At 44.3% G+C, this 13,710-nt stretch overlaps 1 protein-coding gene across 5 annotated transcripts in view; it reads right to left on the bottom strand.

Moving 5' to 3' along the window:
- Positions 1 to 13,710, bottom strand: part of ebf1a (EBF transcription factor 1a) — a 55,685-nt gene that overhangs the window by 40,871 nt on the left and 1,104 nt on the right. For all 5 annotated transcript variants that reach the window (XM_023298144.3, XM_023298146.3, XM_055016606.1 and 2 more), the window contains exons 2-6: positions 13,076 to 13,232; positions 11,956 to 12,019; positions 11,139 to 11,194; positions 9,710 to 9,783; positions 8,162 to 8,230 (exon numbers count right to left, since the gene is read on the bottom strand). In XM_023298144.3, the coding sequence (XP_023153912.1) occupies positions 8,162 to 8,230; positions 9,710 to 9,783; positions 11,139 to 11,194; positions 11,956 to 12,019; positions 13,076 to 13,232 (420 nt within the window). The remainder of the gene's footprint in view (positions 1 to 8,161; positions 8,231 to 9,709; positions 9,784 to 11,138; positions 11,195 to 11,955; positions 12,020 to 13,075; positions 13,233 to 13,710) is intronic.

Below are 13,710 nucleotides of genomic sequence, written 5' to 3'. Positions count from 1 at the left end.
AAAATCAGAGGGAGACAAACACAGGAGGAGACGCAGAAGAAAGGAAACGAGTGAACATTCCTCTCAGCGAGGTCAAGCCACTCAGTAAACAAACAAACAACGTTAGCAGCACACACATAAAGGGGGTGAGGCGGTGTAAAACAACAAAGTGTCTCAGTCGATTGCCTACGCCTTACTTTGTCTCCCCTCATAAGTTACATAAACACAAACAAAGGCCTTTAAATCCAGCTCTACTTTTTGAAGTGGAACAGTGACATGTGCTTGGGCCTCATTTGTTGATGATTAATGCAAAGTAAAAAGAATATATTAGGAACGTAAGACTATATCGTGCCTTTGATCGGACAATGCTGTTGACCATAATTGTCTGCGTGTTGACGTCCCTGCTTTACGTTTAATTATGGCAGACAGGCTCTCTTGAAGATTCCCTTTTGTCTCTTAACATTACTGCTCAAATTAGTGGAGCTCAATGTCACAAAACTCAAATATGAGAGCAGAAATGAAAAGGTTGAGCTTGGAGTTAGAGTGATATGATAACAAAGTAGCCTATAGATGTTTTTCTTTTTGTTAAAAGGAATCATGCCAGAAATTTTAAAAAGAAGGAAAATCTCACCTACAGTGAGCAGAATGTGATTAAAGAGTCATAACTTTGTTGCACAATCCCATCGCTACTATCACGCAACATATCCCTGTCTCCCCCATGCCGTGCAGGTTTTCCTTCTATTGTGACATGTGAAACTGAGAGCGCCGCTCACAGCGCCTGGCCAGCGATCCATTCTTCCTGGACAGATTGATGGAAAACAATCAACAGACTATACATCTTGCTCGGGCACAGCGGGTCACAAACACTCATCCTGGACACCTGGACTTACATCCTGGGCCACGGCGCTGAGGTAAAACACCAAAGGAGGGGCTGGAATGGAAACTGGCTGATAGGAAGTGAAACACAAGGCTGGAGGGGAGGAGGAGGAGGGGAGGCGGTATGAAGCTGGCATGAAGCATACTGTCTGCGTTCTCACTTTGCAGAAATAATCAGTAAACAATGAATCACGGGCGAGGGCTGAGATCGAGGCATCTTGAAGCCACGGCGCTCGATGACACGCTGGCTCAGCCGAGAGGAGGCCTGAGTATCCTTCACTGAGAGGAGCTGGTGTGTCTATTCAATTAAGAGCAGCAACACAGGCAGCCATGTAACACATTGGCTGTGAGAGAGCACTTAGTGGGCCGTGTGCTAGACTGTCCACACACATCAGCGCAGTGGGAAAACAAAAGCCTTTCTCCCGCGCACACACACACACACACACACACACACACACACACACACACACACACACACACACACACACACACACACACACACACACACATAACCATGCACGTCCAAATGTATAGCATCACACCGAGAGGCACACACTCATGCTCTTCACGCCTCATTTGAAAAGCAAATTGAGCGCATCTTCTAGGGCGAGTCACGGACTAAATCCTGGAAAACGTTACTCTTTCCTCACTCACAGCGCCACACACACGTTCACACATGAGACCTTTCATATGGTAAATATATCTTCACTCTATTTAACTCCCGTTCTATCTGTATCTCTCTAAACCGGTAATTTCCAACACCAAAAATGTCTTAAATAGCTCCCCGAGAAGTAGGACGCTACTCATTTGGGTCAGCTCTGGCCAGCCAAACCCCTTCATTCTGGGACAGAACAAACACTAACACAAAGGCAGAGGGAACAACCAAGGGGAGCAGCCAGGTCAAGCAGGGAATGTCAAGCAGTAATGACAAAGCAGTTTGCAGAGAAAATAGAGCTACAACAGTGCTATTTACAGTAGCTGCAGCCAAAAAACTCCTCATGTCATGAAAGCCAGAACTTTTCGCTGTTATGACATTTGTTAATTGCGTTTTATACGCCCTAATAAACTGGTTGCTACCTGCATTCAGCTGGGGAACATTAGCTTACCTACATATAAAGTGTGATAGCAGCTCTGTTTAGTTTATTGGGTAAAGAATTAAATGACAAAAAACTAACTTAAGCGTTAACAACAATGATTAAAAAAACAAACAAACTTATTTCCAGTGTGCTCTTAATTGTTTCCTCACCGCAAAACAAAGATTGCTTGTCTTATTTTGATATTTCATATTGACAAACCTAAAACGAACGCAGGCATACTCTGGAGGAGGACGATGTGTGTTTTTTGTGGGGTGTTTGGCAAATGAAAGTGAGCCAGTTGTTGGGGGTGAGAGGGCTGTTTCAGAGGCTGCTGGACCACCAAACTCCCTGCTGTCAATCAGCGTAGCCGTCCATCCCCTGGGGAAACACTTTCCTCCAACACTTGGATGGGGGGAAGCACCGCAGGGGAAATAAGAACACAACCAAACAGATGCAGAAAGCTGTGGGTCAATGTGCATCGGTGTGCATGCTATATTTCTGCATGCCTGTGGATCCTTATAAACTGGGCATGCGTGCGTCTGCATATGTATTTGTGCACCGAGTTTGCCTGAAAGCTGCATCTGTGTCTATGTGAGTGTGTTCCTCGTGTGCGCGAGGCAGATTTGTGAGGCAGCTAACACCTGAGGGAGGGGAGTTCTGCCTGCATATCGATGAGCCAGCAACTCTGCCTCTTTGCCCCTGAGCCCTGCACAAACACCACAACCAGCTCAGGGCCAGTCCTTTTCAAAGCCTTCCATAACATCGAATGCAGCTGTCCCCCCTAAGACTGCACAAAAAGAAACAGCACATCAACAACAAAATTTAAAAAAAATCTTCTAAAGAGAGAGGGGCTGTGTGTACTGTGAGCATCCCCTCCTTCTTACCTCCACCCCTCCAGGAAAAGCACCAAATCAAGCTAAAGGAAGATCATACAGGTTTTTTTTTTTTTTGTTTTTTTTTTTAAAGAGCAGAGTAGATAATGTAATCCACCAAGCTGAGTAGTATCCCCCCCAGGGTCTTATGACTCTGTTTCGAGCTTCTCTTTGTCTCAGAGGGAAATGTCAAGCTTCTGATAGTTGGTCAGACACACAATAGAAAGCCAACTGTGAGAAAAAAGTGGAATAAAGGGGGGAAACAATAACCATCCTGCATTAAAAATAAAACTGACCCAAGACGTGGGGAAAGTAAAGCAAATAATGAAGACCTCGGGATTCAGGTGTCAGCAGATACAGTCAGAAGAATGTAGGATAGCTGTACTGTAAGTGTGCGTTCACCTTCTCACTAACACAGTCATGGATATGAAAATGAAACTAAGCTAAGGGGACGGAAGGCGCTGCCAGTAAACCACATTAGCATCAAATGCAAATGAGAAGGGGGCTAATGGCTGGACAGGTGCAGACTGGGCCTCTAAATGACACACACACGCACACACATTTTCGCAGGCATGCACACTCACACACACACACACAAATGAGATGGATGAATTAAACATGGGTGGGCTCTGCTTGGGGGGCTGGCAGGGCTGACATAAAGTCAATGACATACATTATTCACTAGTGCACGTTAGCCCAGCCAAGGCAACACATGACCTCTCACCCCAGGAAGTGCATCCAAACATAACAACCAAAACAATGAGGGGGTTCCCCACTTGAGATTCACGGTGACAAACAATCAGTACATTAGACTGTGTTCAGAACACTGCACAACACAAAGTTTATATGATCCGTCCGAACATGTCCGGTGATTCGATAACATGACAAACCAGGGGCCACAAAGCCTGCAAAGAGAAGTGGGGATTAAAGTCCAGCACCCGACTGACGAATCATTTGGAGCTAAGGTGTTCCAGCATTCAGTTTAAGTTCAAGCAGTCAGGCTAATTCGATTCAGGCTAAAGCAGTGAGAAAACTGAACAATAAAAGAGAGAGCGGTACTTACAGTTAAAAATATGTGAAGAATTCAAACATGTAATAACCAAAAAAAAGTCATACAGTTGCCAAAAAGGTGCAAGAAATGCCCGTTCAATTGATTGCCTATTAAATAAGAAATGTCGTGCGTATCCTCAATATCAGCTCATCAAGTAAACAATATACCGTGATTGACAAACTATACCACACAGGTTTAGGTCTTTAACTGCAGACTTCACTATTTTTTTTAAACTAAAAGTACTTTCAAGTTTACTTTTTTGAGATTGTTTAAAAGTATTAACAGACACATTTTGAAGCATATCTGAAAAATAAAGAATTATTATAATTTTTAAGTAGCATAAACCTAAACTTTCACCACCATATACGATATAGGTGAACACTTAGTCGAAATCTTATTGTGTATTATCGTGTCATTTCTATAAGGTATTTTATATATATAGATTGATTTTCTCTAAACTTTTTTAAAATATTCTGAGTGAAGTTGGTTAATAAGTCAAACAATATGGCAGCTCACCAGAGAGTCAGTGGTAAAGTCTTGGCTTTCCTGTTGGATCAGTATTGCAGGAACTCTGCTTAAACAGCAACTCAGGTTTAGCTCGACAGTTGGCTTTTTCAGGACAAAGTTAGTTTTCAGGCATAACTGAGGTTGAACGATGCTGAATTTAGTTTATGGGACTGAAATAACCTAAAAGTAAGTCAGATTAACCAAAATAAGCCTGGCTTATTAGGTAAACTCGCTGTGTGGCGCAGGCCCCAGGTGCTGACCTGACGGAGGTGAAAGGTGAACCAAAACCTGGTTTGCCAGCGCAAACTACCCACTGTGAAGCTGAGACTCAGTCGGTTCCACTGGCTCACAGAACAGGAAACCGTCGGCCATGACATCACCCTCCCCGGGAGGAGCACTTCCTGCCCGACATTCTTCACTCAAGACACACACACACTCATCAGGAAATGGCCTCTATCAACACACACACACTCCCGGGGAAATAACCAACATTGATGCAGATACACAAGCACAGACGCACATGCAAGGAAATGAGCCACATCAACAGCGGGCTGCAGGAGTGTGTGCAAATGCAAACACACACACACTCAAAAACAGCAATAAACCTGAAATAACATTGTCCGTGCATGTAAACTTGACACCCCGTTGCCCCTCCTATAGCACTGCGAGTGGAAAGGGGGATCATGGGCTATGCATGGCTAACTGGTGGATTCTTATCTCTGGTTGCAGAGTGTCTCTATCCTCCCCTCCAGAGAGGCTCTCCCTGCCTGGGGGACACCCTGCAGCAGGCCTGTGGGAGCTGGACGGGCAGGAAAGGGCCACGGGACACAGGTGGTAGGAGGCAGGAGAGGACACATGGTGCTGGAGGGACAGTCATACCCCCAAAGCGAGTCGGGTTCACAGATTTGTCCACAGTTATATGGATGTACCACGCAAATTAACAAAATTAGGTCTGTGGGGAGACAAAATTTGAGATAAAGCATGCAGAGAGAAAGCAAAGATGTGCACGGGTGGGAGGGAAATCTGTTTGCGATTTGAAAGCCATCCAGTGCACATGATAGACTGATCATATGCAGTGGCTGCATATGATTAACCCCACACTAACCAGGAGTGATGGAGAGAAGTGGAAGTGGAGGTTGGGGGGTTAAGGGCTCCCCTCATATTATCCTGTCTCTGTAAGAGGCTAAAGTGGACCACACATGCTTCCCTGGGGAGGAGACGCACAGGAGCGTCTCACCTTTCAGCTGCTTCGCCTGCCCAGTGTCAAGCACATACACAACATGTCATGCCAAGGTCTGTCTGAATTTCCAAGAGCTCGCCACCTCAGAGGTTAACTTCATAAAATATGGCATGGCTTGTCTTCATCTCTGTTGCTGACTGTTTCAGCTCAGACAGCAGAGAGACGGTTGTCAGAGATGACAGCGTAACTTCTAAAACTGAACGATGCTGCAACTGCAACAGTCTGAAACAAAAACAGCCACAAAGAGGGACAGACTGTGGTTCAGCGTCTCTTTCTGCCTCAGTACAAATGTAAGAAGTGTTCAAGCGCCTTCCTCTATCATAGCCTAAACAAATATGCTTCATAATTAAAATGGGAGTCATATCGCTCCTTGTAGATGCTTTAAAGCACAAACAAATTCTCTTTTCAACAGGAGGCGAGATAAAGAGAGGGGTGAGAGAGATTCTCCCGGTGAGCATGTACAGTACCCAGAGCTCTGCCGATCCACACTGTACCAGATTTGTTCTCCTAACAATCAAATAAGTTTCTCATTAGCTGACTTTATTTTTCCTCATTCCTGCGGTTTTGCTGCAGTGGCCTGTTTCTCCCGTCTTAACGAGAGAGAGCTAATTAGGCAATCAGACCCATTACTCTTCCAGAAGAGTTAGAGCTAGCCCAGCTAATTAGGGCTGTAAAATCTAATCATCTCTGCGAAACAGCAGAGGGCTAACGAGCCCTTATTTAACGAACTAAATAACTTCAAGGGTGGAGAGGGGCTGCTGATGGTATTTCTTTATGAATCTGAAGGAGGGGAACTCATGGTAATTGAGTCAGTTTCAGCCTCACAGTTGTTTGTTTGTTTATGAATCCCGGATTATTACAATTGCCAAGAATATATTGGTACTAAATGAGCAAACGCATAAACCCTCCTCTCCTTATTCCCCTTCAGTCCCCTCACTTTAACACTAGCTAGCACCCCCTCCCCAACCGCTCTCCTCTCACCTGACCTATTTTCCTGTCCAGAAAGAGTGCTCGTTGGAGAGGAAAGCGGAGATATTGCTGTTGTTTTCCCTCCCTCCCCTCCTCCACGTTCTAATTTGTTGTTCGTTAATGCTGCCCTCACACCTGAGCCATCGGGCGTCGGGGGAATACTGCCAACGAGCGACCACAACACATGCTCGGTGTGGGAAAGCTGTTCACGGGAAACGGTCCCGCCTCGGCCATGGTGGCTGCACTCGGAGAAACTTCGACTTCCGGCGCCTCGTAAAAGACGGAGCGACAGAGTGCTTAGATGAGAAAACTCAACAAGTATGCACACGGGAAAAAAACAAAAAAAAAAGAATCAGAAAAATGGCACAGAGTGATGGGCAGGCGTGTTGTCTGAGGCCACGTGGTGGGGTGCAGCTGTCTCAGGGAGCGCTGAGGTGAGGCCTTCCGCTTCACTGGAGCGGAACAAGGGTGGCGCACACACACATAAACTTGTGCACACACTTACAGATAAACACACACACACACACACACACACACACATAAACTTGTGCACACACTTACAGATATACACACACACACACACACACACATACATACACAGGTAAAGAGTAGCTTTTGACAGAGCAGCAGTGAGAACAGGACAGCTGTGTTCATCAGATAGCACAGGTCACTGCCTCATTAACACTCACACAAATATGCTCAAATGCGACAAATTCAAATCAGACATAGAGTGTGCTTCACTTTTACCTGATAGCGCAGTTGTTTAGCAAAGTTATGGATCACAAAATACAGTAAAAAACAGAAAAAAGGGCCTCTCTGTTACTCTTTCATGGAAAATCGCTTCAGCATGCATCTCCTCCAGTCTTACATCTGCACGCTTGAAGAACTCCTCTAAACAAATACTTCCTCTCACGCTGTATGTCCACACACAAGCATACAGCTGAGGCAGGACAGTAAATCTGCGCGGCTTTGCTTTTTTTTCTGACCGACTGTAAATCGCGGGAGCTGCAGCGTCGGTCTGAGGTGGTTTATGACGGCAGGAGAAAGGCGTACACTCAAAGAAAAGTGTGTGTGAGTGTCAAAAGCAGCTAACAACCTTTGGTACCACACCCGTCGAAGATTTATACACAGAAACACACACGCAGACTGTTGCTGTAACCCTAACTACTCATCAGCTAAGTCATCAGCACAACCACACAAACACTGTTTGACCACACTTGAAGCTCAGCTTAACTGCTCTGTGATTGCTCCTCCACTTCACACACTCATACCACTGGAATATAATTTACTTCTGTTCCACACATTTTGCTTACAAACACAATTACGGTTGCTGAAAACCAACCTGTGGCCTGCTTTATTAGGCCCGCAGGTTATGTTTTCTCAGCCAAATCACACATCAAGAAATTGCTTTCATGTGCTTACATCACTGGAAATTCAAGTGACATTTTGTTGTGATTTTTTTCACAGCTGTGAAATGCTTCTGCAACGTTTTCTGCCGGTGCGTTTTGCACACAGTTCCTCTTTTGCGCCGTCATACATGCTGTGTTTTGAGCATCATGTCAGCTGGGGTTGAAGGGCGAAGTTTGCTTACCTGTCGATGATGACAGGGTCTGATGGGGTCTCGTTCCTGTTGCCACAACTCTTCTTATCGCAGCATCGACTGTAAGAGAGGTTGAGAGAATGAGGGGAGGCAGAGACAAAGGGGGAGTTAGTCACCAGAATGTGAGCACCAGAGAGGGCAGAGATAAGGCACAGCTCAGGAAATCAGATGAGCATAGAGGAAAGAGAAACAGGAGTAAAAGGGCGTGAGACTTTTTTGAGTTCAAGCAGAAGCATGAGTCGGATTTTCTGTTTTAGCACGTCAAGGTAAGACCGGGGCTCTCGCACTACAGTAGGTGAGATCAGCAGGGCGATTTTAGGCAAAGTTTGGAGGAGAAGAGTTAAAGCACCGAGCTTGAATGGGGCTGGATAAAAAAACTTGAATTAGCCTCCAGGGCTCAGGTTAGCTCCATTTCTGTCAGGCATCACACAACCAGACATCTTATGTTCTCTATTTTTCCTCAGTGCTCGTCCCCTCCCTCTATCCCGCCTCTCTCTCTCGCTCTTTCTCTCCCTCAGAAGTGGGTCACAGAGTGGTCCCACTGGACCTGGGGAGTAGTGCATGCTGGGTAGAAGGGGGTTGCATACTGATGTGACGAGTCCTTTCTGAATCATTTGACTGCAGCACAATGTAACAGTGTGTTGTGAGCCGTCAGCCCTCCTTTCTCTCTTCCCCCCACCCCCCCAAAAAAGTATCTACCTTTTCCCTCTCTGTCTGCTCGTCTGCATGTCTGTGTGTACCTGTGTCTGACTGCATGTGTGCATCTACTGTATGTGTGTGGGAGGAGATGGAGAAAGTGAGGGAGAGAAAAGGGGGGAGAGAGCGAGGGAGAGAGACTGACCCTCCCCCTACTTTCTCCAGTCCCTCAGGACAAGAGGCTTGGAGAGCCAGATCAGATTTCTGATCTCCACCGTTTCCTGCAGCATATGAAAACAAGTGGTCTAAATTGCCTTGTGTGATAACCAGGAAGTGGCTACGCTTTGCCACTAGCCATTTTTCTACATGCAACTCTGCATGTCCTTCTACATGACTGGCTTGTAAGAGACGGTCCCACGCTGTGCGATGCTTTCATTGATTGTAAATGCATGTGATGGGGCTTGTGAGAGTTTTGCCTGCTTACTACTTTTGAGTGAGCGCGAGTGTGTCTGTATTTTATGTGTAATTCGAGTCTGCCCCCCTCTGCACATAGCTCACTGTCAGGACACAGCAAACTGCATGTATTACACAGACTGAGGAGGATGGGTTTGAGTAATGAGCTTTTCCTTGTCCTAATTAGCTGAACATGAGAGGGATGCGCACACACACACACATATACACATAGACGCACAACAGAAATAGGCCAGGGCCCATCTCTCCAACCCACTTTAAGGGAAAATGATAAGATTTCTATTGTAATTTAGCAGCACTGCTCATGTCTTTGCCCCCTCTTCACACCAACACAGACACCTCCAAAGTGAGAAAAACATTCATCTTGATCTCGCCTCTGTACCATTGGCCAGGTAATAAAAGAGAGACGTAGCACGGTGTGTTTTGTCTTACCTGCACATGATCTCATGGGTCAACAGGACCCGACACATCTCTGGGTTCTTATCCTGGCCCTCATAGACAATCGCCTGAAGAGAGCAAAAAGAAAATCAAAGAAAATTATAAGGACAGTGATTTATATTTTTAAGGGTGCTGGGCTGAAAGAAAACAAAATTCAACCACAATGCAGGGGCAAAATAAAAAACAGAAATGTGTGTGTGTTTCTTTCATCTGGGAGCAGTGTTTGCCTATCTGGCAAATGTGTGTATCGTGGGAATCCAGTCCTGAACAGGAACGCTCTGTTCTGACAGAGACAGTAAGAGGGAAATTCATGTGTGTGTGTGTACTACTGCATGTGCATATGTGTTTGTGCATGCACGTATGTTTATATGCAGTGTACAGTGAGCAGTTGGACTGCCAGACTGGAGTATAGTGCACCATCTGGTCCATACAGCACAGCGTCCAAAAATCTAGTCTGGTTACCCCTCCAACCCCACTCAACATGCTCTCCAGGGCTGTGATCACCCGGCACACACGCACGCACACACACACACACACACACACACACACACACACACACACACACACACACACACACACACACACACACACACACACACACACACACACACACACACACACACAGATAAACATGCTAACACACACGCTCTCACACAAACATCTCCTCCTACTCTTTTCATTCTAAGGCAAACTCTCTTCAAGCCTAATGGCACTAGAGGCGGAACTGGCAAAACAAAAGACCTGATATCAAAACAGCGTTGAAGGGGCTTTACTTGCTTCGCTGTCTAATTCATGCTAACGGAGAATTCCCTCAGTGTGCGCCAGCCCACATGTGCTGCTCTGTATTTCTTTGTGTGATTGAATTGGCCATAACACACTCTGGGATAGTTTGTTCTGTTTCACATTGAGGAAATGAGGGTCAAGGTCCTCAAAGAGTGAGCTGGCATGCATCACTGTCTCTCTCAAACACTAACACACAACTGCCTCTGCACCTCAGCGAGATATTCACACGCACACGTACATACAGCCTGATAAAACACACACACACACACACACACACACACACACACACACACACACACACACACACACACACACACACACACACACACACACACACACACACACACCGTCCCCACTTACTGGCTGCCTGTGCAGAGGTAGAGTATGAGGACACATGTCCTCTACTTTTCTGGGCCTCTGTAAATGTATTCCACAGGTAAGACAGGTCGTTTATCAAGCCGGCTGTGCTGTGCTGAAGTTGAGGGTCTCAGACACAGGCATGCAGCAGGATGAGGGTGGGGGAGGCGGTTGGAGGTAGGGGGGCAACACTCAGACCAACACAACCATTGAACTGATGCACATATCTTGGAGCTTTTTCTTTTTTTTTTTTCTTTTTTTGTTTAAACGCAGAACCTCTTACCTGTTTAGTCATAGAGTCAATGAGACGAACGTACAGGTCCTGCTCTGTCCTGATCCCTGCAGAGAACAGAAGGAAAGATGTTCAAATGCAATTTGCGGCTTTCATACTTTCACATCACATCTGAAGGGAAAAGCTTTAACCCAGCTTTCGGATCACAAGTTTTATTCATTCTGATTTCCCCTGTGAGCCACTTCATGGAAACTATGAGTTCAAACTGTTAATAATGACTTTCAGTTTTTCTATGCCATGCTGTTAGTGTGGTTGAAAAAATTAATTTACTGCCTTTACCCTGTTCATTTTACCCCATAAACATTTATTAATGGTGAAAATGAGCACAGCAGGAAGAAACAAACGTCTTTTTTAAAATAAATTAAACCAAATATAACCTAATTATTCAATCGAGGGAGCAAAAAAAAAAAGAGTAACCGTTTAAAAGACGTTTTATTTAAGCTGCTTGGAGTTGTTTATTGCTGCAGCCAAAGTAGGCCGACCAGGAAGACAGAATATTTACTAGAGGATGCACAAGCACAGCAACAACAACAACAAATAAAACAGGCCTGATAATTAAAATTAAAGTAATTAAGCTTTTTAAAGTTTTTAAAATCTGAATAACGCAACACACAAATACGACACAGCGCTGATAATTCGCGGTAATTTAAATAAATAGAACAAAACACTATTATACCCTTTTACAATGAAAATCAACGGTCTGACCTCCTGTAACATTTATTTCCAGAGTTTCCTCACTTTGCTTTGGCGTATCATTCACTCCTTGCGTTTGTTATTGCTCCATAAAAATTATGGAATCCAAACTCACCGTTACTGTAGAGCAGCTGAAGTCTATAATGGATCCCATTGTTGGTCTTTTCCCCCGTCGTTTCCTATGAAAATTAAACCAAACACACCCGGTCAGAGCGAGCAAACCACCTCCTCCTGGGACTTTTACTGCGGCTCCACAACTTGATATTTTTAGATTACAGACATGTTACGTCTCCCTCGCTGTGGGATCCCATTCAAAATCACCACATTTCATTTTTATAGCGTCCACAAAAGAAAGAAATAAAACTTTCAGAAAGTTACCAACTGATTTAATTACTCCATTTTGGCCAAAACTAAAATCCTCTGAATAATGTAATATTTAGAGAACAAAAAACTTGCAAAATAGTTGCGTTTACAACTTTATTACCTCACACTGGAAATGGAAACTCTTTAAATGCCCCTGCAGACATTTAATATTTTTTAAAAATTACAACAACCTCACATATTTATTGCCTCTCTCCAGTAAATCACTGCGCAATATTAAATGTGTTTTTACTGATCAATAGCAGAGGGGCATTTGGATGCAATAAATAATAAAGAAGCCGGTGGTAAAATCTAATTAATAAAACACATATTTATACGTAAAACATTCTCTTTTAACGCCACTTGCAAACAGGTCAATATCAGCCCCATACATGATCGATTTTTAGGCCTATCAAACACTAATATTGATGTTTGTTTAAAACAGAAAATATCTCGACTGACAACACCTGCAGGAGCTGGCTGCACGCTGTGCTGAGCTGTCAGGGAAAATATGAGTCAATATCAGCAGCGGCAACGGAGGAGAAAAGTTGGCAGTGAGGAGAAATTTGCGTAAAAATGATGCAGGAGTTTTTGCGCTAATAATAATTATTATTGTAATAATTATTAGAATGATTTGAAGAGTGCAAGTCTTTCAGGAAACCACATGTAAAAATCACATCAGGGAAGCCTTTAGGACCAATGATCCCTGCTGTGTGCGTCTGGCTACTTTGGTAATTTATCACTTAACAGGCCACTATACCGTGTCAGACATCACCCCATGCTCTGCGTAAATATGTCCAACATATTTGGAATTTATTCATAAAAAACCGACGTGTAATTAAAAAAAAATAAATGATTTAAGTGTACACACTCACCTTTTCTTTCTCTACAAAGTCAACGAACGTGGTTCTCTCTATTTCCACCGGCTGCCCCTGTCTGTCGTACAAAGCCAGGACGAAGTGGAAGAAGTTGGACTTGCGCAGGTTGGAGGGCGGCTGCTTCTCGAAGTGAGCCCGAGCAAGACCCACTCCGCTGCGGACACAAGCACACACAGCAGCAGCGCCCACCACCACCGTGGTTAAAACACGTGCATTCAAGGAAAAGTGCAAACACAACAGAGATCTGCTTAAAAAACTCAAATAGTGTCCATTCTAAAAGCGCATGTAATTTAATTCCATAAAAGACGCTCTGAACACGCAGGTGCACTTTACATTTTAATTCACAGCAATAAAATTAAGCTGCAACTAAAATATTTAAATGTGCTTTATTATATTAATTTGGACACGTCAGCTGCTCTCATGGATTGGAAGGCCTCTAGTGCGTAATAGTGTGATTATTTTCATTGTAAACTTGCCCAACTTGATTCAATATTTTTATTTCATTTTGCAAGAAAAGCCGCACGGAAAAAATATGCATGCAGAGTTTATAAAGTAACCTGCTCTGCTTCACCACAACCCTAAAAAAAACAGAAGAAACAACCACCGAAGGGAGCCAAAGAGCCTAAACATAA

Source organism: Amphiprion ocellaris, chromosome 13 (genome assembly GCF_022539595.1).
Source record: "Amphiprion ocellaris isolate individual 3 ecotype Okinawa chromosome 13, ASM2253959v1, whole genome shotgun sequence".
In the NCBI taxonomy this organism is placed as follows: Eukaryota; Metazoa; Chordata; class Actinopteri; family Pomacentridae; genus Amphiprion; species Amphiprion ocellaris.
Note: the sequence above shows the minus strand (reverse complement) of the source record. Positions and strands in the feature narration are given on the sequence as shown.